At 52.2% G+C, this 24,899-nt stretch overlaps 1 protein-coding gene across 1 annotated transcript; it reads left to right on the top strand.

Moving 5' to 3' along the window:
- The first annotated feature begins 18,760 nt into the window (after positions 1-18,760).
- On the top strand, positions 18,761-22,530 carry Cst7 (cystatin F). The gene is made up of 4 exons (XM_004874781.4): positions 18,761-18,958; positions 20,150-20,322; positions 21,349-21,465; positions 22,096-22,530. The coding sequence occupies exons 1-4, from the start codon at positions 18,895-18,897 to the stop codon at positions 22,315-22,317; spliced, it is 576 nt and encodes a 191-aa protein (XP_004874838.1). The 5' UTR covers positions 18,761-18,894; the 3' UTR covers positions 22,318-22,530.
- The last annotated feature ends 2,369 nt before the right edge of the window (positions 22,531-24,899 follow it).

Genomic DNA, 24,899 nt, shown 5'->3' with positions numbered 1-24,899 from the left:
GGACTTAGCTCAGTGGTTCCGCAACCTGTCCCACAAGCGCAAGGTCCTGAGTTTGATCCCAGGTACCAAAAAAAAAAAAAAAAAGCACTAGAAAATGAAAAAAATTAAGAGATAGCTCATGTTCATGGATTGGAAGAATTAACATTGAGATGTCCATATTATGCAATGAAATCTAAAGATTTAGTGCAGTTCCTATCAAATACCAATGACATTCTTCAGAGAAAGAGAAATGTATCTTGAAAAAGTTAAGCATATATTTACTGTATATCTAGCAAGCTGACTCCTGAGAGCTAACCCAAGAAAAATCATCACTAATCTCCTTAAACAGGTGAGTTTTACTTAGTGCAAATTATACTTCAATAAACTTGACCTTAAAAGTAAAAAAAAAATCAGTACCAATCAGTTTTTTATTTATTCTTTAAATCTGAAATGATTAGTGGTTTTGATAGATGCAAAAATTTTCTGCTACAGAGATATTTAAAGCCAGTAAGCTCCTTCGTATAAAAACTAAAATTTGCTCCTATCAAGATGAAAGGCCTCAAAAATCATTGTTTCACTGCTTTATATTTTAAAAATAAATGAATTTTCCAAGTGGTCACAAAATAACAGAACTTCAGTGACTCATGGTCAGCTTACAAACACTTTACCATCGTGCTTTATTCAGAACCAACTGTTCACATTCAGATTACAGAGGATGTGGTTTGCAGATAAAAATGCAGAGACAGGAAGTGAAGTGGGTTCAGGGGATTCTGGATGATTGTGAGCAGACTCAAAACACATGCATGAGGCCAGGCAGAGCAGTAGTTAGGGCTCTTTCCTAGCATGCCTGAGGCCTGGTTTCCATGGAAAGACAGATACAGTGAGAGACAGAGACAGACAGAGAGACAGACACACAAACAAGAGAGAGATTATTAAAAAACAAAAGCATATAGCAAAAGCTATGCAGGTGCTGGTGCTGCCTCTGAAAATGAGCATTTCCAATTAACTGCCACACTGAAAACGATGTTTCTCAAAGGCTAAATAATAAACACCTGCTGATGTGAAGCATGTATGTAAAATATATGTGTACAGATGTAGAATCTGACATAAATGCATACGTGTGCAACATTTTATGCTATGTAGGTGGTCACGTGCGCACGTGCATATCACCAAAGTCAGCAGTTATCACAGCAACGGCTTAGGACTCTGATCCAGAGCTTTGTCTTCAGGAGGGGGCATTTTGTCCATGATGTTGCTCAGCATTGCCAGGGCCTGGTCACAATGAGAAGCAGGCAGATTGAGGGCATTTGTGATCATTGTACATTCTCAGCAGACAGAGCCCGGACACCTGTTCTGGTCTCACTGCAGCCGTGGAGAGGGTACTGCATATTCTCTGTCCTCCCTCATCCAGGCCACCCTCCCAGCTTGCTCACCCACCCAGAAATAAAATGGAAGAGACTGAACTTGTCAGTAACTCCTATGAAAAAGTCCTACATTAGCTGCCCACAAGCTTACTATGAAGCCCACCATGACACTGCGCGAGAACACCTCCTCCTCTGCCCCCACTGCCTCTGCATCTCCATGCCCAGCAACCCGTGATTCCACCTCAGTCACCTCCCTAGTCCACTTTCACCCATCTCTGCTTCCCTCCCTCCACATCTCTGCAGCTCGCTGACCTCCTGAGCGGCAGCGTTCGTCCCTCTGTCTGCAAGAGCCCTCCACCTGACCATCCCACAGAGCCCAGGAAGAGAGCACCATAGACCGCCCCCTCTGTCCACCCTGCACAGACACCGCCTGTCGGAGGATCAGACCCTACCCAGGGCGCTTACCTTTCTCTCCCCAGAGAGGACTCTGAGGACCCTGACTGGATCATTAGAGCTTCCTGCTGGATAGCGCCTATCCTTCCATCTGGTCTCTGCCTGGATTCACTTTCTCCAGCCACTCACCAAAAAGACTCAAAAGGATTTTCCAAAGCACACTTTGGGTTGTTCCGCTCCTTCTTAGCATCACTCACAGCTTCCAGCACAGGCTATAGCAAGGCATCTGCAGTCTCCGTGTCCTCTCCCACTACAGTGGGCCACGTCTCCCAGAGGTCATCTCCCACCTCTGCACACTCCCCTCCACCTGGCCAAGGCCACTGGTAGGGACAGCCAGTCCAGCCCACCCCAGGTCCCTCACCAAGCCCTCAGCCTCCCTCGCCCCAGGCAAGGGCTGGCTCTCTGAATCTCCTGGTCATGCATCCCGAACCCCACAGCAGAGATACTCTGCACACAAATGTGCTCCTGTGACAGCACTGTCACACTGTCATGGATCTCTACTTGCACATTGTCCCACCATGGGACTGAGCAGCTCGAGGGCAGACCATATCTTGTTTTTGAAATCCTAGTCCCAGGTTCGGAGTATTCAAATACTTGCTAGAGAAAGAGAAAACCTGATTAATGTCTGGATGGGTGGGTGGGTGGATGGACTGGTGATGCTTGGCTATGAATATGGTTTTTCCATATGAAAACTCGAATATAGAAGTTTATTTCCCCCTGTAAGGTATTAGGAAGGTGAAAACTTGATGGTGTGTAAAGGAGGGGCTTTTCCCAGGTGATTAGGATCAGATAAGGTCATCAGGTTGAGGCTTTGTAGGAAGAGCCAGAGAATAGAAGAAACACACAGGCTCCTGTATACTGTCATGTGACACACGTCCCCGCAGGACTCTGCCAGCACGGTCATCACCAGATGCGGACTCTCAACCTTGGACTAGAACCGTAAACCAAAATAAACTTCTGTCCTTTAAAACTTAGTCTCTATTATTGCATCGTTAGCAAAACAAAATGAACTAAAATGAATGAATGGATGCATGGATGGTTAGATGGGTGTTTGGATGGTGGTGGTATGGGTAGGTGAGGAATGGATGAATGCATGGATGGATAAATGGAGGTTGAGCTGGGTAAAGGAGGGATGGATAGATGGCTGGATGGCTGGATGGATGGATGGATGGACAATTGGATAGATAGATGTTTGTTGGATGGAGGCTTGGGTAGATAAGGGATGGATGTATGGATAGATGGATGGAGAGATAGATGTTTGGATGGATGGAGGTTTAGATGGATGAAGGATGGATGGATGGGTTTACACCCTCTATTCCTTTGAGTGCAACATTGCCCCCTATTGCCTGCACAGGCTAAGTCTCCCTCCAGCTGTTGGCTTTGACAGCAGCAGAGAATGTCCTTCAAAAGCCAACCTACAGTCTGTTAGTACACAGCATGTTTGTGACAGGTGTCTCTAATAAGACCCCAGAGGCAGACAGCTCCAGGCACAGTAAGGTTGCCTCCTAATGAGATGCTTCTGGCAGCTGGTGAGGCTTTTCTTCCTGGGTGCATGAGTCACAGATGAGTTCCTGAAGAAAGTCTTCAGGACAAAGAAGTCATGATACTGCCATCTCTCATAGAGGAAAAAAAAAGTTCCTTGGAGAGAAATGGAGTGAGGGGACAGACATCCAGAAGAGTTAAACAAAGTTCCTGAACTTTTCCTAGCCTGTGTCTGAACCAGGCTGAGTAATGAGCTGGTAGTAGCATGAATGCCCATTACCTTGAAAAATGGAAGGGCTTTTATTGACTACTAATTAAAATCTTACCACCTTTTAGACATCTGGCAATAAAAGCCGAAGTATTTGTTACAGGCACAGGACTCAGACTAAAACATAGCAGACAGTGGCTTTTTAACTTTGGAAGAAAATTCAAAGGACTTGACACCAAGTTTGGGACCACTGAGGCCCTGAAGACATTCACACAGTACCAGATGCTGACTTCACAACACCTCCAGGAGGCGCGCTTGTGTTGCCATGCGTGGGTGCTGTTTGCTTACCTGTCTGTCTCCATGCTGACTCAAAGGTGAAAGTTACTGTGGTTCTGCTAAAGATTTATTACGCCAGCTATCAAGGGACATTCTTTCATTAAAACATTTTGTTTTGTTGTCTGTCCTCTGGAAGAATCAAAGAGACAAAAAGACAACAGTAGAATGGATCAAAAGGTGAAATATTATCAAAGAAAATATTATGATAGTTTGTCAAATTTTCGTCTAAATCAAAGCACCATTTGAATTTCTAACAGCTTTGCTTTAAGTTTAAGTGAGAGAAATGGACAGAGAGAAAGGAGAGGCAAAAATAACTGTTGTGAGGATACTGATTGTAGCCAGAGGAAACAAGGTTCAGAGAAGTTTTTAGAAAGATTCAGTGTCTCCAGAGACAGGCGAGGAGGATTTGCAAGGAGAAGAGCAAGTGCCAGCCCCCTTAGGAGGAGGCAGCCTCTGCCTCACCAGCAGGAGTGAGGCCAGGAGCTCATCCAACCCAGAACCTGCCAGAAGCCCTGCTCTCCAGAGGGAAACTGAGGCAGCTCCAAACCTGGACAGAAACCTAGGCCCTCAGAAGAAGGGATTCTGCCTAAGAGACCACAGCCTGGCTGGGGCTGGAAGTCATGCTAACCTGTGGGAGAAGATCCATGTTCTGCAGCAGAAGAGCTGCAGATCCATGTTAAATAGACCTAGACGCCCAGTCTCCAGGTGCTGACACAGCACAGTGCATCCTTCCCGGAGTATCTTAGACACACTCACCACAGTTGGGATAAGTGAGTGTCTCCCACTTCCCAGGTGTTAGGGTTGGTCTCCAGCCCCGGTACTAGGAGGTGCAACCTTTAGGAGATGGGGCCTGGGGAGGAAGTTGGGTCGCTGGGGGCATGCCATGGACAGGCTGTTAGACAGACCCCCTCCCCTTTAACTTCCTCTCTGCCTTGAGGTGAGCTCACCTAGTGCTGGGCCAGGCAGGTCCTCCCTGCCCCCTCCCCCAGGTCCCAGGCTGGTGTTGGCACAGAGGTCATCAGTGAACACAGCCGAAACTAAAAACCAAATACATAATGTGAGGCTAACACAAAGCATGCATCTAAGAATAAAGTGACAGAAGACAGAAACTACAATGATGGAAAGAAAAAAAAAAACAGGCAGACACTACCACAAAGAGCCTGAGCTCACGTTACTGATGCCAGACAAGAAGCAGCAACACAAGGAGGGACACTCCAGAACATGAGAAGGTGCAACTTCTCTGCACTTGCAGCAAGAAGCAACACATGTCTATAGCAAACCCTGGCAGAGAGAGGAGATAAATCCACCATCGCTGTGAGAGATCTGAGCCGATGTCCCACTAGCTGACAGTACAGCAGCACAGAGTTGAAGGGTCCACAAGGGGAGCCAGCAGGACCACTCCCAGTACACTCAGGACACCATCCTTCCCAACACAACGGGGCATTCACAGAAGCTGGGTCACAGAGCAAGATCACCCACGCTGGAAGGACTGAGGTCAGACACAGAACACACACTGGGCAGTTGAGCCAGAAATCAATAGCTAGGAAGTCCCCGTGCTTAGAATTAAGTGGCACACTTCAGAGTAACACACAGGCCTAAGTTTCTTCCAGTTGTTGAGTTCCCCTTCTGGGCCCTCATGGGCACTCCAACCCTCATATGAGTCTCTGTTCCCTGCATCCCTGGCAGTGCTTTCTACTAATGATCTGTTTTTGCTAACCAGAAAGGATGGATTTCTCATGATTTTACTTTGCATTTTCCTGATTTCTTACCAAGTTAGCACGTGTCCACATGCTCATTAGCTTTCTCTCCCAGGAGCTGGTGACTCACAATGTGGGCACTTCCTCCTTGGATTGCTGATCTTTTTCTTCTACTGTGTAGATGGTTTTCCCGTGTTCAGAATATGCATTCCTATCTGTTATATGAACAGGATAAAAACCATAACCAAAAAACCCCAGATATTTTGAAATACTGAAGCATCTCCTAAATTACTCAAGGAAAGATAATAACAAATAAGTTGAGGAAGATTCAATTGTGGGCACAACAGGCAGTTGAGGTGTCGATTACACAATATTGCAACAAGCCTCACATCCTCCAGACAGTGATGTGCAGGTCTTCTGCACAGTTTTAGGGAGAGGACCCACAACCTCCATGATGTGGGAAGACATACCAGATTCTGCAGACACTTGGCAGGTCCCTTACATACCTGAGTCACCACTTCTGACCTGTGCAGGGCACTGCTGAGCCTCCCAGCCTCTGCAGACCATCATGAGAGTTAGATTCTATGAGGAGGTGGGGCACAGCCAAGACAGAGGCATCTTGGAGGGGACACTGCCCTTCAGTGCATCCCACCAGGCCCTGCGGAGAAGTCAGCCAGAGAGGAGGGGGAAGAGAGGGAAATGGAGCCTCTGACAGAACTGGGACACCTTCCCCACCACCAGGTCAGGCCAGCCAGGGCCCCACACCAGAGCCTGGCTACATCCAGGGAGTTGTCACAAAGATTCAAACCTTGCACATATTATAATGACTTCAGCTGACCTCCCATCAGTGGACAAACAGTCCTAAAAGGAAGGCAAGCAGGGTTTTCCCAGCCTGGTCCAGACCTGCTCACTGTCTCCAGCGTGGCGATACTGGTTGTGTCCTCACCAGTAGTGTCTCATGGGAGACCACATGTCCCATTTATGTGGCCCATGTGGCCTCATGGGCTAGGAGCATTGCACTGTGGGACAACATGGACACTCTTTCTGGGGTCTGTCTCCACCTAGACCACTCCCAACCAGGGTAATGACATTCCCAGACACTGGGTCCCTGCCTTATGTAATAAATCATGGCTGGAGAGAAGGGGAGAGCAGACGTTCACCAATGACAACAGAGATGGCCAATGACACATGGAGGTCAACATCACTGCCACCAAGGACCCAAGTCAAGATCCAAAAGGAGACTCTGCGCACTTCTTAGAGACTGAACTTGGCAACTCGGGCAAGACCCTGTGCCCCCAGGGGTGAGCAGCCAGGGTGCCCATCCTGCAGACAAAGAGGCTCAGGTATAGCCACTCTGGGGACAGAAGCAGTGTCCTGTGGAGTTAGCCATTCACACCTCTCCCCATGGTCATCCATACCTGACCCTGCCAAGTCCTGTCTCAACACTCACAGCATTGTTATTTCTCACAGCAATCCCGTGCCCCCCGGGTGGGTGTGCAGGCTGTGGCTCAGCACACAATAGGGTCTGCTCATTAACAAGTGGACAACTGACGCCCGCAGGCAGCTTGGGTGGGCACTGTCTCACTGGAAGTAGCCGGGTGATTCCATCTGTAGAAAAGTCCAGGGGAGACAAACAGTGGTGACAGGAACCATGTGGTACTGGTGAAAACTGGGAGGAGTGGAAAGAAGAAACCAAGGGTGAGGGGAGCCAAGAGGCTGGAGCAACCATGAATAATCGACACACACTCAGCATCACCCAGGGCTGACCCGCACGCCCTGTGTTATGGAAATGCTTTCAAAGGACATAAAAAAGGAAGCTGTAAGTACTCACCTTAAGTCACAGTCCTAATTCACTTCGACCCAAAGGGGCAGTGTACACTCTCTGTCCAGGTGCCCTGCCCTCTGGTGGTGACCGGCAGCAACGTCCCAGCAGGACTCCGGGAGTTAGAGGGGTGGAAAGTACGTCAGGACAGAGTTGCACGGCTGAAGAAGGAAATGGCAGCTCTGCAGCAGGGTTGGGGAGGGTGAGGACTGGAGGTCCTCAAGGCTTTGTGCCACAGGTCCACTTGGCTGATGTTGAGCCCTGCCTGGATGAGCACTGGGTGCCTGAGCACAGAGCCCTAGAGCCCAGTGGGAGGATGCAGGGATAAACGCCCAGTGCCACTGACAGAAGAGAAGGTGACCACAGGGTGTGTGAGCCAACCCCGGGTGATGCTGAGTGTGTGTCATGGTATGGGGATCCAACTCAGGACCCCACACATGTTAGGCAAGGGCTCTGGCCCTGAGCTGCACCCACAGTTCCATGAATTCCAACCCCAGTTGAAAAGTCCCACACATTTGCTGCAGATCTGCACTCAAACTGGTAGGCAGAAGAGGAATCACTGGTTATGGAGTCAACTGAAACTTCATTTCCATATGAGGTCCGCACCTTCCTTTTACCCCACAATAAAGCCCACAGCAGCCACCACAGAAGAGCAGCACCTGGGAGAACCTGGCGAGCCTGCACAGATGGGGAGTAGAGAACCCACGAGTGACCTGAAGTCAAAGAATGACAAGCATGAGCTCAATGACCAAGCTTTACACAGAGGAAAGGCACACATGTGCACATGCACGTACACACCCACCAATCCCAATCAAGGAAGATTGTGGGGACACCTGCAAACATCACAGGTGAAGGGGGTGTTTCTATACAAAGAGGACGAGAGGGCCAGGGATTTAGCTCAGTGGTTTCGCTGCCTGCTGCACAAGCAAGCGCAAGGACCCAAGTTTGATCCTCGGTACCAAAAAACAAACAAACAAACAAAGAGCACAAGAATGAATGACTTAAAGGAGCTGCACCATCTCAGGCCAGTGGGGACTGGAGGTGGGAGGAGGGGAAGAGGGGAAGGAGAGAAGGGGGCCAGGGAGGCGGGGACCAGGGAGGCAGAGACAGGCTGGTTAACCGCCATGAAGTTTCAGTAGTTGGGGTGAAAGACCCAGCATGCTATAGCACAGGGGATCACAAGGGTGGATTCAAAAAAGACAGACACATTGAGGGCCACTCGGCTTTCAATGTCTCCATCATAAGAAACAATCAGTATTTGAGGAGATAGATATATTTATCCTAAAGACATCACGTGTGTGTTGAAACATCATGATATGCCATTAATATGCATCATTTTATGTTTTGTGTATGCATTAAAATAAATTTTATTTTTAAAAAATTTTTAAATAATTTATCAGCTAGTTTTTTCCTAACATACATCCATGGATGTAGTGACTCCTGGTGGCAGTCCTGTACCCCAGTCTTGCTTCAGTGGTCTGGAGGAGGCAGGCTGCAGGCTGAGTACCCATTCCCCCAACATTTCTCACCCTCCAGAGTTAACAGCACAAGAGAGACGTAGACAGAAGCCCTGAGGCTCTGGTGTCAGGCTTGGGACTGGACACTGTTGCTGGCATCCACCACACCCCAGACAGGGACATCACGTAACCAAGCTGGCTGTGAACAGGCCAGAGAACATGCTGTTCCCTTGGAAGAGGCATCCACATTCCCCAGCAAAGCAAGAGGTTGCAGGAAAGGACACTTGGGACCAGAGACACAATGCTGACTCCAGAGCAACCCTGAGGGTGATCACAGGAGTACAGATAGTGGTTAGTGAGACTCGGGGAGGCAGGGTGCTCTACAGAATAAAAAGGTTCATTTCCTTCACACCTGTGGAGGCGGGAGGTCCACCGGACTCTGGAAGCCCCAGCTGTGCTTCTCCGTGGTTCTGGCCTTGCAGCAGTCAGGAAAGCTTATGGAGCCATCCCAGGGCAGCCAGGACTACCCAGATCCCCAGGGAACTGCAGGGACTCCCAGGGGCAGTGCCACCCACAGCCTCGCACACTCCTGCCAGGGCCACCTCCACAGTGCCACACCAGGACCAAGTGCCCCACAACTCGAACCCAGGTGGAGATGCAGACCACATCCAAGCCCTGCAGGAGCTCTGTCATCAAATAGATGTTACTACCCATCATACTGGCAGAGATCTACCCCATCCACAGCAAAAGCCTTTCATCAATGCTTAGCCCTGGAGCTTGGCAGCAGCTGTTACCATCTCAATGTGGACAGGCCTGGCTTCTGTCTTGGTTGTCCTGCCTGCATACGAGCGCCCTGGGGATATTTCCTGAGTGCTCTGAGCTTCAGATATGTTATCAAACCTAGGGACCTCAGAGAACATCAGACCCTAACTTAAGACTCTCAGCACGACCCGGGCACTGTAAGTACCTGCCGATGGGTTGTTGACTGCGGAAAAACCCTACAGCAAAGCTGCATTAAAGGCCACAGTGGAACGCACCTTATAATAGAAAATACAGGAAATGACCCAAGTCTCAGCATCAGAAGCCACAGACACAGGGTGTAGCCACACAAGGCAACACTACGGAGTCCTAGGAAGAGAGGCCTGGGCCCTGCACACAAGTGGCAGATGACAAGGTAAAACAGGCAGATTGCAGGATGCTGTGATCTCATCCTTGATGCATGCAGAGGGAGACAGGAGAGAAGGTTGAACGAGCCCCCCAGAAAGAATTTCCTCTGGGGGGAGGAGGGCAGAAGGAGGATCTGTCCTCATCTGCACTTCTGCTTTGCTTTGGAGTATTTGTTACAGCACGTACAACTTGAAACAATTCCTGTTGGAACAGAACTGTCACTATTTAAATAGTCAAAAGTACAACCTGCTGAGACTTCTCAGAACCATCAGAAGTCACTCAAGGGTGCACTTAAATCAGCCTTGTACAAGTGGCCCTGGGCCTGACAGCAGGTCCTAAAACAAAGGCTCTAAATGAGCACCTTGGAAACATCAGGCATTTCTTTCTCCCAGTTCTGGAGGCTGCAAAGCCCAAGCTCAAGGCAAGCTGCAGGGTGGGGATGGAGGGGGCGTCCTGGCTCATGTCCCATTACTGTGTCTTCACATCATGGAGGGCAAGGAGGTCTCTGGGGTCCCCTACAAGGGTGCTGACCATTAGCTCAGACTAGACACATCTGTGGCTTCCCACAAGGCCAGTTTCCAGAGTAACACTGAGCCCACAGTGCAACAGTACCATCCATTCTAATCCACTGGGTTCTCTTGGTGTCACTTGGAGTTGAGCCCATGGCAACCGCAAGTTGCTTTATTCCATTCCAGTCTTAATCACTGATATCAGTGACACTCAAATCACCCACCACACTTCACATGATGGTACTGGGTTATAGAGGTTTGACAGTGGGTTACAAGTGGCTGCAAGATGTAGAGTCAGGTGGGGGAACAACTGGTCATGAGCCATCCAGGGCACAGAACTGCCAAGTCTGGGAGGAAACAGCTGGCAGGCAGCTTCCCTGGGCCTCAGCAAGGCAGGAGAGGGAGCAGGGCTGGAGCCGTGGTCTGCCAACCTCATAGCCATCACCAGAGGACAGGTCAGCTCGTGGTTACCACCACACCCATGCTGGGTACCTCCTTTCCTATGATCCAGGTGAGGGGCTATATCTTCTTGTCGCATGTGTTTGATACGCTCATGGCCTTTGTCTGAGGTGGTGTCGTGGGTCCATGTACCCTGACTTAAGGGATAAAGTCACTGGTAGTGACCTTTTATTACACCACAAATTTACTTATGAGCTGTGCCTGCATAGCTGTGCTACACAGCTGGATTGTTCTCTTCCATAGCTCTATGTGCCATATCCAGTAGATCTACTTGCACACACAGGTGACCGGGTCACCCTGCTTGAGTGTTTGCACTTAGAATGGAGCCTACTGCTACTGTGTAGAGTGAGTTGCTTGGGCTGGGTGCCACCCAGACACTGCTGTTCCATATGAAGTGGGGTTACGCTGGGCACACAGCCTCTCTCCCCACTTGAGGTAGAGCTTCAGCCTAGAATCAGGACGGATGCAGACACTTAGGCTGAAGCAGCCCCTGAGCTGTCAGCACCAGGGTGGGTGTGGGATCTCTGGTGGGCACAGCGGCAGCCCACCATGGAGCATTTGGCTCTGGGTCACAGCATCACCTGGTACAGGCCATACACAGGGGTGCATGCTAGGAAGCAGGGTCCTGGAACCACCTGCTGATTGGACAGCACATATCAGAGCATGCCAGGAATGAACATGGCCACATCCTCTGCTCAAGTCTCGTGCTAGAACAGCTGTACCAGTGCAGAAAGATGGGGAAGATCCCTTGGTATGTCTTTAAGAACTGGAAAGGAGGAAGCAAATGTGTCCTTTACCATTGGCTTAACTGTCTATGAAGACAACCCAAGATAAAGAGAAGTAACAGGTAAATTACTAGAATTAGAGTTAAGTGAGGACTGTAGATAATAAGATCATAGTCAAACAGGGCCAGGGATGTACCTCACCTGCCTCGCAAGCGCAAGGACCCGAGTTCGATCCCCAGTACCAAAAAAAAAAATATATATATATATATATATATCATAGTCAAACACCAACTGCATCTTAAGAGGCCAGAAAGTTAAAATTTTTGAAAAATAACAATTACAGTGGTAAAATTAACAAATTCTTTAAAGATGCATAAAATAAGCCTAACAAAAGACACCTGCTCCTGGGCTGGGTCCCTCCGTGAGGCCACAGACACCGGGCAGGAGAGAGGAGGACTCTACTTACAGGGCCAAGCTGTCCCTACCTGCAGCAGGACAGGGATGAGCTGTCCCCATCATACCAGGACAGAGATGAGCTGTTCCCATCATACCAGAGCAGGGATGAGCTGTTCCCAACCACAGTAGGACCAGCAGCCACTAGACCCCTCAGCTGCCACACCTAATGAGGAAGTTCCTGCTCTGAGAACAATCATATTAAAACAAAAAATGCTGCAATTTCCCAGAGTTCTTAGGCTCTGATACACAGCCATACCTTCAGCCATTTGGAGTTCTCAAAGTAAAACTGCCTAGCCCATTTCTGTGCTCTTCCTTGCTCCTGCAGCATCCTGGGGTCATTTTGGCAGCACAGTTGTGTCCTCTGGGGTCATGGGCACGGACAAGAGACTTTTCCAGTGTTATCCATAGAGCAATCTGAGGTCTGCACTGTGGTCACTCCCACAGGAACGAGGGGTCAGCATCCCTTCCAGGGGGTCTTGCTTCATTGATGCCCTCCCAACACCCATAGCAGCCTGTGACCCTGCCCTGTGCCCTGAGCCCAGCAGAAGCTGGGGTTCAGTCCTGGACCTCCCCAGACCCACCTGGGACAGAAACACTATCTCCAGCTTTTTCAAGCCTGAGGCCTCAGTTTCCCTTTGCAGCCTCTTGCCTTCTTCCCCTGTGTCAGGCTGGCCTGAAAGCCTCGGTGGGAGGGCGCCAAGCAGCATGGCTTCTGGCCAAAGGGAGGAGGATGTGGCCTTTGGGATGGCTCCCTTCCCTACCCTCCACAGCAGCAAGGGCTCTGCCCCTTGGACCTTAAGCCAGAACAGAAGTGGCCCTGGGGTGTGTGGTACAAGCTGGCCAGCAGTGAGGCCTCAGGGCGGCCATGGGATGAGAGCAGCCCTGACTCCACATGTGGCAGGTGGTCACAAAAGCTCTTCTGCTCCAGCCCCATGAGACCTAGAAGCGCAGGTGGCCCATCACAGTCAGGCACCCACAGTGGCCTTGACGGTCATGGCGGAAGTCATGCTTCCCAGCCTGGCCCTTTTCCATGGAACCTTCAAAGCCACAGGTCATCACCCCAATGAGAGGAACTGGCTCCAGCAGAGCCCCAGAGCAACAAAACCCACCAGTGGCAGAGTGCTGCACCTGTCTGCCTTCCTGCAGCCCCCACACTTCTGAGTAAATTGGCCCCAGGGGAGGTCAGGCTACAGAAGGGGATAAAACACTGGCACTGGCAGGAGTTCATTAGTGCTTTGACAGGAGTTCACTTCACCAGAGCCACGTGTCTAGTAAACCCCAAAGCACAGGCACACTAATGAGATTCGCCTGCCCCCAGCCTGGACATCTGTGTAGGTATTAATGAGCCGCCCACAATTAACACGAGTTTGCTTTAACAACAATCTGCAAACAGGAATGTGACATTCGGAGCTCCCTCCTCAGCAGAGAGATGAGACGGTGTTCTTGAAGAGCCTCTTTTTTATGGAACACTTTAGCTTTGAGCTGGGAGGCAATAAACTGGGCAGGGAAATGTTATTGCATGCAGTGGTTCAATAAATTCTAATGATGGCAGCCTCCCTGGGGTGCGGCAAGGATCCCACTGACTGACACTGGGTAGAGAGGAAAGGCACAGAGCAGCCACCCAGTGACCTGAGCCAGCCACTAAGGAGACGCCACTGGAGAGGTCCCATGGGCGCCTGCAGCGGTGGCAAAGCTGCTCACCTCCACCCAGGTAAATGCTGCACCCCTGCTGGGAGCACTGTGTGAACTCACTCCAGGGGACCTGACAATCAGGCCACCATGGTAGGCCTGCTAGCTGTCTTAGGGATCCTGGTATCCCCAAGACACTGTGCAAGTGTAGACACACAATTCTCAAAGTGGAATCCCTGAGAGCTGGTCTTGGACTCAGAGACCTGGGATCAGGCCCAGGTAGAGACACTGGGACAGTCTGCTTCAATGCCCATTCAAGCTCACGACTGGGAGAAAAGCTGCCCCTCACAGACACCTGCACAGAATCAGCCAAAGCAGATGAAATGGGGTTGAACAGGTGGTGAGATCCCCATCCCTGGGGAATTGAACAGAGGCTGGGGTGGTGTTGGGGGTCACAGGGACTCAACTCAGCTTGCTGTGAAAGACACCTAAGCACTCAAGCAGACCTCTGGCTGGACATGGAATGAGGCAAATGCAGAGGTTCGCATCAGGATCCAGGGGCAGCATGGGGTGTGCATTCACTGAGCAACTCTCCCAGCCATCCTGTAGAAGTTTGAGATGTTTATAATAAAATGTACAGAGAGAAATCAAATGAAGAACTAAGTCAAAGGGTAAGCCCCTCCGATCCTGGAACAGGGGTCCTCAGATACAGAGGATAACTGCCACCACCACTCCAAAGCCAGCCCTGCACCTGGGAGGAGGCCCTAGCCGCTCTCCTAGGGGAAGAAGTGAAACCCACACAAAATGAAGCTACGCAGTTGGGCTCTGCTGGAAAGAGACTGCTCAGCTTCTTGCCTGTCATTTGATGGCCACTAACAGCTCCCAGCCTGAGACAGCCTCAAACCTGCTTGCTCTTAGCGTCAGCCAGGCTGTTCATGCTAAAAAGTAAAACACAAGTGGAAAGCCAACTATAATGGTGCAGACAGAGAGGGTGTTTGGGAACCCAGCAGTAGTGAGCTTCAGGGCAGGATTGATCCAGGGCTATGTCTCTGGTGCTCTTAGCCAGCCACTTCCTCCCATGCCTAGCTGCCCTTGGTACCAGCCACATGGGAAGATCACACACCAGATTAATTCCAACCCACAGGAGAGGACAGCAAGGTCATGAAAGGGAGGGGGATACCTTTCCCTCCACACTGCCCGAGCCTCTTGCACCTATAGCCAGCTGAACCAATGCAGGCCACCAGATCCATTCTGCAGCCTGGTATAGGGTGGCCCGTCCTGAACCCAGGGATGTGGTACTGGCATCCCACCTATAATAGCCAGGCTGGCCTCGAAGGAAGCAGGCAGCAGCCACCTCCAACAGGTGACATCAGGGATACACGGTCCCTTCCAGGAGGATGAGACCTTAGTTCTTCCTGAACCTGCTGGAGGAAGACCATTTCTCAGAGATGTCACAGTCTGTCCCATCTATCTCCTCTTACGGTGTGACAATGACACCATCCTATGTAGAGAGGGGGTATCCTTCATTCCCCCTCTTGTACCTCGGTGGGCTAGGGCCATGACAGAAAGGATACTACAAAGTTGGTGAGTGTTTATTTTAAAAATTACTACAGTAAAAAAACACATTGCATTTATACCCCAAAAAATCCTCCCCCTCACTTCAAACACACTCATCCCCCGTCTTTGCCACTTTCTGCAGCAGCTCGGGATTCCTCTTTCGTGAGCATCTTTAGTTGCACTGTTCTGGCTGCCTCAGTGTCCTGAATCCATTCAAAATGTTCCCTCCTCATGGTTATTTTGACCTTGAGGAAAAGCCAGAAGTCACACAATGCCAAATCCAGTGAATAACATGGATAAGGACACAGCTTCATTGTTTTATGAGGCTGTCCTTCCTTCTGTTGGATGGCACTCAGCAGCACCATTCACTGTATTTTTTATCACACTTCAGAAAGAAACTTTAACGTTAATTTTTTTAAATGTAAACATTCAACGTATATTTTGATCATACTTCATATGTGACTTTGAAGGCTGCCATAAAGATAACAAGCTCCCACCTGCAACTGTGGGGGAGACGTCATTTGCACTGGCCAGCCCACCATCAGGAACCACGCCCCTCCCAGCCTGGCCATGTCCTGGCAGCGTAGCCTTAGGGACGCCTTCCCTCCATGAGTTTGACCGGCCTTGGGATCTTCCCTGTGGCTGTGCTACCCCATGGAGACCAGGTCCCTGGTCCCTGCTACAGAGTAGAAATGACCCAGCTCTCGGCTGTCACACCCAGGGTGCGCAGAAGGTCCTCTGGGCAGGGGACAGGACAGCCTGGCAGCTCAGGTAGCCCTTCCTCAGGCCAGGACAGCTGCAGAGGGCAGAGGAGCCAGCCAAAAGTAGGGGTCAGAAGTCCTGGGACCCAAGCACAACCTGGGCAGTACAGCCTGGCACAGTGGTGCACATGGGTAGTCCGGGACACTTGGGAGGCTGAGGCAGAAGTATCCCTTAACCAGGACTTCAAGGCCAGCTTGGGCAACACTGCAAGACTTCATCTCAAAACAAAAACATAAACTACAAAGTTGGGAAGTGCAAGCCCATTTCTTAGATCTCCGCGCCACCATGTGGATAAAATTCTCCCTACAGATCAAATGGCTCTGGACATGCTGAGCTTTCACTCCACAAACACAGCAATCAGCCACAAGCAGAGCAGAAGGGAAGTGGAGCCCACTAGCGACACCCCACCTGGTCTCTCAGCATTTGTGTCCCTTATTTTCTAGGACAGAAGTGTCTCATGCCCCTCCTGCACAGCACTGAGAACTCCTAGGTCTCAGAGGCTCCCCTCTGAGTCTGGTCTGACTGCACCACTTGGAGGGAAGAGGAGAAGGAAGAGAGAGGGAGGGGAGAGGAAGAGCCACAGAGTGGGAATGGAGTAAGGGAGGCCTGAGGCTCAGCACAGAGCCTGGCAGCACTGCAGCAAGTTGAATTCTTGTCCCAGCACAGAAAGGGTACAGGAAGTGCACGTGTGCGAACACACACACACACACACGCTTGCACACACAGACCAAGAGTCTCTGCCAGTTAAACTATACACAAGGCTGGACAGCTGGCTGAGGGTGTTGCTAAGAGCACTGCCGGCTCTACCAATGGTACTGAGCAGAGAAAGTGTTTGCAGGATCAGCAGCTGTGCTCAGCACCTGGGGACGTGATCCGCTCAGGCCCAGAGACCACATCCCTCCCAGGGGGAGTGCCTTCCCCCACAAGTCCCTCCCCAGGCAGAGACACCTTCCCTCACAAGATCTGGGAGCCCTCATGTCGATCTCAAGTGCACGCTCCCACCAAACAGGCTCCTCACTCCTGCTTCCAAGGAACCACATTAAACAGGCCCTCAGGTCCATAGAGCTCATTCAACCTGGTCCCTGTTCTGCTCTCTCCAAGCTCAAGCTCCCCTGCATGAATTGAGCCTGCACATGGCCCTGCTGCACTTGGTCCCGAGCGGGGATGGGACTTGCTTTCACACTGGACTTGGGGGCACAAGCAGAATGGGTACTGAGATGGGGACCAGGAGTGTCTCAGGGGAAGGGGTGACCTCAGATCAGTGGGCACCTCTTCCATGCACAAAGAACACCCAGTGGGATTTGGGGGTTCAGTCTTCCCACAGGACTCCATGCAACTCACCAGACCCCATCTCTTGTGCTCAGGGCCCCGACCATAACAACAGACCCTTCAAGGAGGCTGAAATTCAGCCCAGCTCAGGCCCTGGAGAACACAGCAGCGCAAGAGCAAGGAGGGTGTTGGGCCAAAACCTGGGGTGTTTCACCACTTGGTCCAACGGCATCAGCCTCACCCAGCCAAGCTCATTCTGTCAGATTCCAGAAATGACCCAAAGCCTTGTACACATCTACGTGGGAGTGGCTTACCACAAGGAGGATCAGGAGCCCTATCGGTGGTGTTATGGCCATGCTGGGTGGCACCAGTGTCAGCACTGTTTCCTGCCAGGAATTCCACTGCCCTTCCTGGTCCAGGGGAACCTGAAACACTACAGCACTGAGCTCAGCAAGTCCTGGAGTCCTGCCCTACAGCCTCTGGGAGCAGGCAGGGAGGATCAGGCTATGGGGCATCGCCATGGCCATCCACTGTGTGAGCACTAACCCTTTCCTGGTGACAGTCCTCACCGTAGGAACCTGCACCATGCAGCCTGTCCAGGCCCCAAACCCAGGTCTCCTGCCTGCCATCCGTGATGACCCAGCAGACCATGGGGGCAGAGTAACCCTGAGGCATATGAGGAGATGTTTGGCTCAGGGTCAGCATGTCTAGTTGGCCAGGTGACAGTGGCCGAGCACAGGTGTTCCCCTGCTGCCCCAAATCCCATTCTGAGGTAGGAGTAGGCCTTACAGCCAGCTCTGTTCCAACTCCACATTGTTCACACTGAGGAAGCTCCCAAGTCCTCACCATAGTCTTCCAAGAGGAAACTGAGGCGGAGAGGCTGCTCCTCACATACAGGCAATGGGTGTTAAGAATCCCAGCCCAGATTCAAACTCCAGCATCACATTGGGCTCTCAAGCCCCGGTCCTGACCCTGGGTCAGGCATGGGAACAGGGCCCTGCCAGGACAGTAGGCCTCTGGGTCACAGACTATCTTCCTCTCTCCCTTGCTAGCACTGAGGCCAAGATGGAAAGTGATCACTCAGTCAGTCAGCAACCCCTGCTCAGCTCCTGATGGAGATCGCATGCAGCCGATCTGTTTATCCTCTCCTGCTATTCCCAGGCCAATGCTCACTGACACCAGTGCAGTTCTCTGCCAGGGCCACACAGATGCCTGACCCCAGAAGGGAAGGGGCCTCATTTGGAGAAGGGAAGCCAAGCCACTGTGTCTGAAAACCTCACTCATCCCATCTAAGCAGCCTCTTTCCCACATGTGGCTCTGGGTCAGAAATCCCCCTGTGGTTGCAGATTTGCCTCTTCCTCCTCCCCCAGCCAGTAATTGTGCCTGGAAACTTTATAAAGGAAGCGGTTGCCCCTGTGGCTGACAGCTGGATGTGAGGAGCTTCTGTTCAAAGTGATTCAGCAAACCAGCCTACCCCAGCCGTGCAGCACCGCTGCCCACCCCTTAAGTGCACAGGACTCCACCCACCATCGCCCAGCAGTGGCTGCCAGGACTGCCCTTGCCATGTGGCTGATCACACTGCTCACCCTCTGCTGTCTCACTGCAGGCTCCTGCAGGGAAGCCCCAGGTAAGAGGTCCCTGCTGCCTGTCCCCAGATGAAGGTAGCCCAGGCCCTTGCTGGCTGGAGTCCCCAGGGGACCAGGGCAGGGAAGGGGCCAAGGGTGGGAAACACCAGGCAGTGGGAACAGGGGTCCTGGGGGAGGGGGGTCAGAGATCTGGGCACCAGGCAGGTAAATGTCCTGTGTATACTGTGTCTCTGGGCTCAGGGCCCTGAGCAGCCTGAGACCACTCTCGGCAGGGACAGACAGGGTCAAAATGGAGACTGTACCCATGAGGAGGGTTTCTCTGCTTTCTGCCCAGAAGGGTGGCTGCCCTTCTGCTCCCTCTACTCTGAACCTGAGGGCCAGCAAGTGAGGCAGGGAGGAGGAAGAGGATGCTGCAATGCCGGAAACTGAAGCAGGGCCAGGCCAGGTAGCTTGCACACAGCCATGCATGCCCAGCAGCAGAACCTGGCCACAGGGAATACTGGGGGCCATCTTCACCAGCACAGCCTGGGTCTGCTGGGGATGGCATCCCACAGTAGCCACCTCTAGAGGGGTGCCCCAGGATGAAACCCTTCTGGGTGCCCTGCTGAACTAAGGGTAGGGGAGGAATAAGAGTTACCCTACTGATCACAGTGCTTCCCCTTTGCTGCCATGGCTAGAGGAGCCCCCAGGCTACCAGGAGATCAGAGCCCCAGGGACCCTTGGGCTGAGAGGCCACCAGGTCACCAGGGTCACTTCCAAGACAGTACAGGGGGCGCCCTAACACCAGGGACCTGTGGCAGGCAGACATCCTGGGGCCACATCCTGTGCGCACACCCCATTCCCTGGTCATGTTCAGTGTCCCCTTCATATGCTGGGAGTCCCTAGGTCCAGAAGGGCTATGTAGCAGGGGGAAGACAGGCTAACTTCTCCTCATGCTCCCTGTGTTTGGCTCTGAGGACACCGTGGGGGCAACTGTGGACATGCTCGTAAGCTGCACATGGTAGGGGAGGAGGTGCTGGCCATGTCATAGGTGACAGGCACACAGGTGAGGGGCACACAGGTAAGGGGCACATAGATGAGAGGTAGTGCACTGGTGAGGAGCATACAAGTGAGTCTGCACAAGTGAAGGTAGATGGTGCTGGGACAGCAGGGGTAGAGAACTGGGCGGCTCCAGGGGATAGCATGGCCTTGGGCATGGGCAGCAGGCTGACCTGGTTCTTCACTTCTCTCAGATTTCTGTTCCCAGGACCTTAACTTGAGTATTCAGCCAGGATCTCCCATACCAATAGAAACCAACAACCCCAGAGTCCTCAAAGCAGCCAGGTACAGCGTGGAACGGTTCAACAACTGTACCAATGACATCTTCCTGTATAAGGAGGCCCACATCAGCAGAGCCATGGTGCAGGTAAGGCTGGGCACACAGGCTGGATGCTCCCTACATGAGTCTCCTTCCCCTGGACCAGGAGGGACAGGGGTGCAGCTGGGCTCCTGGAACAGCCCCTCCTCCACACCTCAGCCCCAGGTACTTAGCACCATCCACCCCACTGTTGTCCCATTGCACACTGGCTCAAACCTGCTCTGCCCAAGCTGCAGAGGCTTCACGCTTCCCAGGGAACTCTCAGTAGCCCCTCCCAGCCATGCTTATCCCTGTCAGCATGGCCAGATGACAACCACAGGACATGGAGGGGACACCTCAGGAGTCATCTGCAGAGTCCAGGGACCCTGTGGGAGGCCAGCTTGGGACAACACCTACCTCCACATGTGCGGTTCCAGGGAAAGGAAGTAGAGCCTGAAGGCTGGAGATGTACACAGCAGCATGGCCCTGGGTCACGAGGCCTGGCCAACTCAGCCTCTTCCCATTGTCCTTGGCCATGGGAGCTCAGATACACACATTCTCATGTTAGGAAACCTGCTGCCCAGGACAGTCTGGGTGTGGCCTGCACCCCACCCCAGGGTCATGGTCTTGCCTGGGCAAGGTGCCCAAGGTCCTCTGAGGAAGGACAGGACAGGGTCCCTTGTACTTTGGTGAGGCTGGGAACTTTGTTTCACATGGTATTGGAGTCTCTGAAGCTAAACCCTGAGGAATTTTCCCTCTCCTGCTCCACAGAAGAGGAGATGAGCATGAGCAGAAGGCCGAAGTGAAACTCCAAACCCATGGCTCCCAGGAAGACTGTGGGGCACAGGGCCAGGGCCTCAGCAGGCACTGTCCTCTGACATTTCAAGCTCCTAGGGCTCTAGTGTGGGTCAGCAGCTGGAGTGAGGGGCCAGGGTGGCCTGGGCTGGTGTCATCCTGAACACAGGTTCCAGGCAGTGGAGCTATCCTGGGAGGAATCTGACTCTGGCAGGCAGCTCAGGTACTGCAGCTCCTCCTTATGGCTCGTGGCCCACCCAGGCTGTACCAGCTCACCAGGCCTCCACCTCTGCTCCCCAGGTGGTGAATGGCCTTAAGTTCATGCTAGAGATGCAGATCAGGAGGACCACATGCAGGAAGACTGCGCACCCATCTCTGGACCATTGTGACTTCCAAACGAGCCCTGCTCTGCAGCAGGTAAGCATGCTGGGCCTCCTTCCTGCCCACCCAGCACCCAGATGGGCAGGGAAGGTAGTGTCCCCCACCTCACAGAGCAGACCCATGCCCTTCCCTCCCCATTCAGAGCCCTCCAGCTCTGTGGGGGGGGGGGTGGCGGATGAGCATGGAACCTTCAGATAACACAGTATGAGATGTGTCACAGCGTGACAGCTATCACATGCAGCAGGTCTGACAGGTGCACGCAACAGGTATACATGATGAATCGTATCTCTGAAGAGGGATGGCAATTGTGGTAAAATTCAACAATCCATAAATACAGATATAGGTGAAAATTATTCTTGAATCATTCTTTCAACTTTTCTGTAGGTTTGAAATTTTCAAAATAAAAACTGGGAGCAGAGAAGACCCCCCTCAATGAGGACCACACTGGCATGTACACACACACACACACACACACACACACACACACACACACTCGAACACCCACCAGCACTGCACAAACCTCTAACAGCACAGGAGCTGTGGGACATCAGGGCTGGGCCCAGGTGGTATGGGCGGGGCCTGGCCAGGTGGGCAGGGCCTGGGCAGTGTGGGAGGGGCCTGGTTGGGCATTGAGGGGGTTAGGTCTCAGTCTCTCCTTTGTTTCAGACTCTGTGGTGCTACTCTGTGGTCTGGGTCATCCCTTGGCTCCAGTGGGTCCAGGTGCCTGTGCTCCGTTGCACTGACTTCCGCCTGTGGATACAGCATGTGCTGTGGACACCTGTATCCCCAGTCCCGAGGTCATGGCCCCAGCTGCCAGACAGAAGCACAGTGGATCCTAATAGAGGCCTGAGGCAGCACAATGACAGCTCGACAGTCCAGCTGTCCTGATGTCCTCTAAGATCAGTTTCACTGCTGCAGTGGCCCTGGATTTGGTTCTGGGATGGGTGGTACTGGGGGACCCCACTCTGGCCAAAAGCCCAAATCCATCTGCTGGTCTCAGCCACTAGGATCACAGCTCCAGTGAAAGACCAGGCATGCTTCGGATCTTGACCTTTCCTAGGCAAATTCAGGAATGAAAACAGAGCTGATGACTCAAAACAATGCTGTGCCTGCCTCTCTTCTTCCATGCGGCCCCAGGGCTGCAACCACTCAGCTCCATGCCCAGACCATTTTATTCTTTGAGACAGGATCTCAATATGTTGCCCAGGCTGGTCTCAATCTCCAGATCCTTCTGCCTTAGTCTCCAAAGCATCTGGGATCAGAGGCACGCACCACCAGGCATCACCTGTTGTCAAAAGGGTCAGGAAGGCCAGGCAAGGTTGCCAGATGTCTCCCCTCAAGGTCTGGCAAGTGTAGGCTGCTTTCCTGGGGCCCCTGGGGCCTGCTCAGTCCCCAGCTGCTAGCAGAGAGGCCCTGAAGACCCAGCAGCCAGGCTTTAGGCAGGCACCTCAGTGACGAGGGAGTGGGGCTCGCTCAGTCCCATGCCACCTGGGGGCCAACCCATCACACATGCGGGAAACTCAGTTCTCCTCAGGCTTTTGACCCAGTTCCAAATTCCCACTCACAGTAAGGCTGCACTGCCTTGTCTCCTGCATGTCACTCAGACATGGGGAGCCACTGAGACCAGGAGACGAGGCCCCAGTGGCCCCAAAAGCAGTGCTTTCACTGGGGCCCTGTGGACCCCATAGCCCAGGCACCGGTAGAAGCAGAGGGCAGCCAGGGCTGGCCTTACTTACCAGGTCGGAGCAAGCACAGTGAGTGTCCTGACCCACCATCTACCCTGCCAGGACCTCTCAGAAGGGTCTTGTGACCCCCAGCTATTCCCCGGGGTCTCAAATCCAACCACAGCCCTGCAGGCCTGCACACTGGCTTGTACCCAGCTCAGTATACCATCTGGGGACAGGTACTCACCCCTTCTCACTGAAGCAAACCAGCCACCACAGGGGCCCTTGGCCATGTCCCCACACATACCCACCCTGGGCCTGTCTCGGCTCCATGGACAGATGCCAGGTGAGGCTCACCGACACCAAGCAGCCGCATCATTATTCCAACCCATCACAGAAGAAAATGTCCCTCCTTGGGCCGGGGATTTAGCTCAGTGGTTCCACCACCTGCCTTGAAAGCCAAGGTCCTGAGTTTGATCCCCGGTACCAAAAGAAAATGTCCCTCCTCACCAGCCCCAGGGACACAGGGAGGACAGGGGCCAGCCAGACTTCTGGAAACTGTAATGCTCTGCCTCATCAGACCCACCCTAGAGACACCTACTCCAGGGCCAGCAAGCAGGTGCAGCCATGCATGCCCAGCCACCCTAGCCCACTGCCCCGCCCCTGCACCACTCCAGAGCCTCCCCACAACTGCACAGACAGCCCTTGCTCCAGGCGTTGTCAAACAGTGAATCCTGTGGTGGACCCAAACCAGGTGACAGGGATACCCTGGAGATGGAGAGGATGTGGACCAGTGACGGCCTGGAGTCCCATGCTGCCAACCCAGCTTTGCCTGTTTAATTTATCAAGTTTATACTGACACAGAAGGAATCATTGTGATAGCACAGGGATGCTGCGCTTCAGTGAGTGTCACTGTCACTGAGAAAATGTAAAGTTAAAGACTCAGCTCCTAAGGCATACCAGGGTTGTGACCAAAAAAGCAGCACTTTTGTTCAGTGCCTCAAACTGACCAAAACCAGCCAAACACCAAAGAGCTGCCCTGCAGGTCCAGAGCTTTCCAGTGGGCTCCAGGGCATACACAGCTCAGCTCAGCTCAGCTGCCCCTGCAGGTGGCAGGGTCTGGCTCTGATTAATGCTCCATAAACCTCACACTCAAATGACACTGATGCCCAGGCCACCCTGAGACCTGAGCACTCCAGAGTACTCTGCTGTCCCAGTTAGGGTCACACACCAAGGCCACCACCCAGCCAGGCCCTGAAGGCCACCTGTTCAGTCCAGCCACACAGCACATTCCTGCCCTGACACCAGAAGCACCCAGATCAGTGGGTATAGGCTTTGATTCCAGGCAGTCACAACGCTGGAAGCCTCTGTTCCCACCTGCAAAAGACCATATCCCCTTGCACATCAGCAGTCAGTGTGCAGCCAGGTGTGGTGCACAGCTGTAGGCCCAGCTACTTGGGAGACTGAGGCAGGGGGATCACTTCAGCCCAAGAATTGGCAACTACCATAGGCAACACAGCAAGACCTGTCTCAAAAAAATATATATACATGAAAAACTTTCAAAACTATATACCACTCTACAAGAGTATGCTGATAATAAAATCTCAAAGGGGTCCTAGGAAAGTCAGTACCTGAATCCTGACTGAGATTTTGTAACAGACAGCAGAGACCTGTGATGAATCACCCAAGTAATTTCCAAAGCGCAATACCCATTCACCTTAGCTGAAGGCTCTTTCATGAGTGAGAAACCTGCCAAACTTCATCTTGCCAAGCTACAGATAACACAGGAAGTGACACTTAAGACAG

This window comes from Heterocephalus glaber, unplaced genomic scaffold, assembly GCF_053883595.1.
Source record: "Heterocephalus glaber isolate CG9 unplaced genomic scaffold, H.glaber_assembly_v1.0 deba00001532, whole genome shotgun sequence".
NCBI classification, from domain to species: domain Eukaryota; kingdom Metazoa; phylum Chordata; class Mammalia; order Rodentia; family Bathyergidae; genus Heterocephalus; species Heterocephalus glaber.
Note: the sequence above shows the minus strand (reverse complement) of the source record. Positions and strands in the feature narration are given on the sequence as shown.

Bases quoted from the DNA above. Each gene is read 5' to 3' on its own strand.
- Cst7 (XM_004874781.4), top strand. From the start codon at position 18,895: ATGTGGCTGATCACACTGCTCACCCTCTGCTGTCTCACTGCAGGCTCC. The intron at 18,959-20,149 runs GTAAGAGGTCCC...CACTTCTCTCAG, and splicing joins CTCCTGCAGGGAAGCCCCAG to ATTTCTGTTCCCAGGACCTT. The intron at 21,466-22,095 runs GTAAGCATGCTG...CCTTTGTTTCAG, and splicing joins CGAGCCCTGCTCTGCAGCAG to ACTCTGTGGTGCTACTCTGT.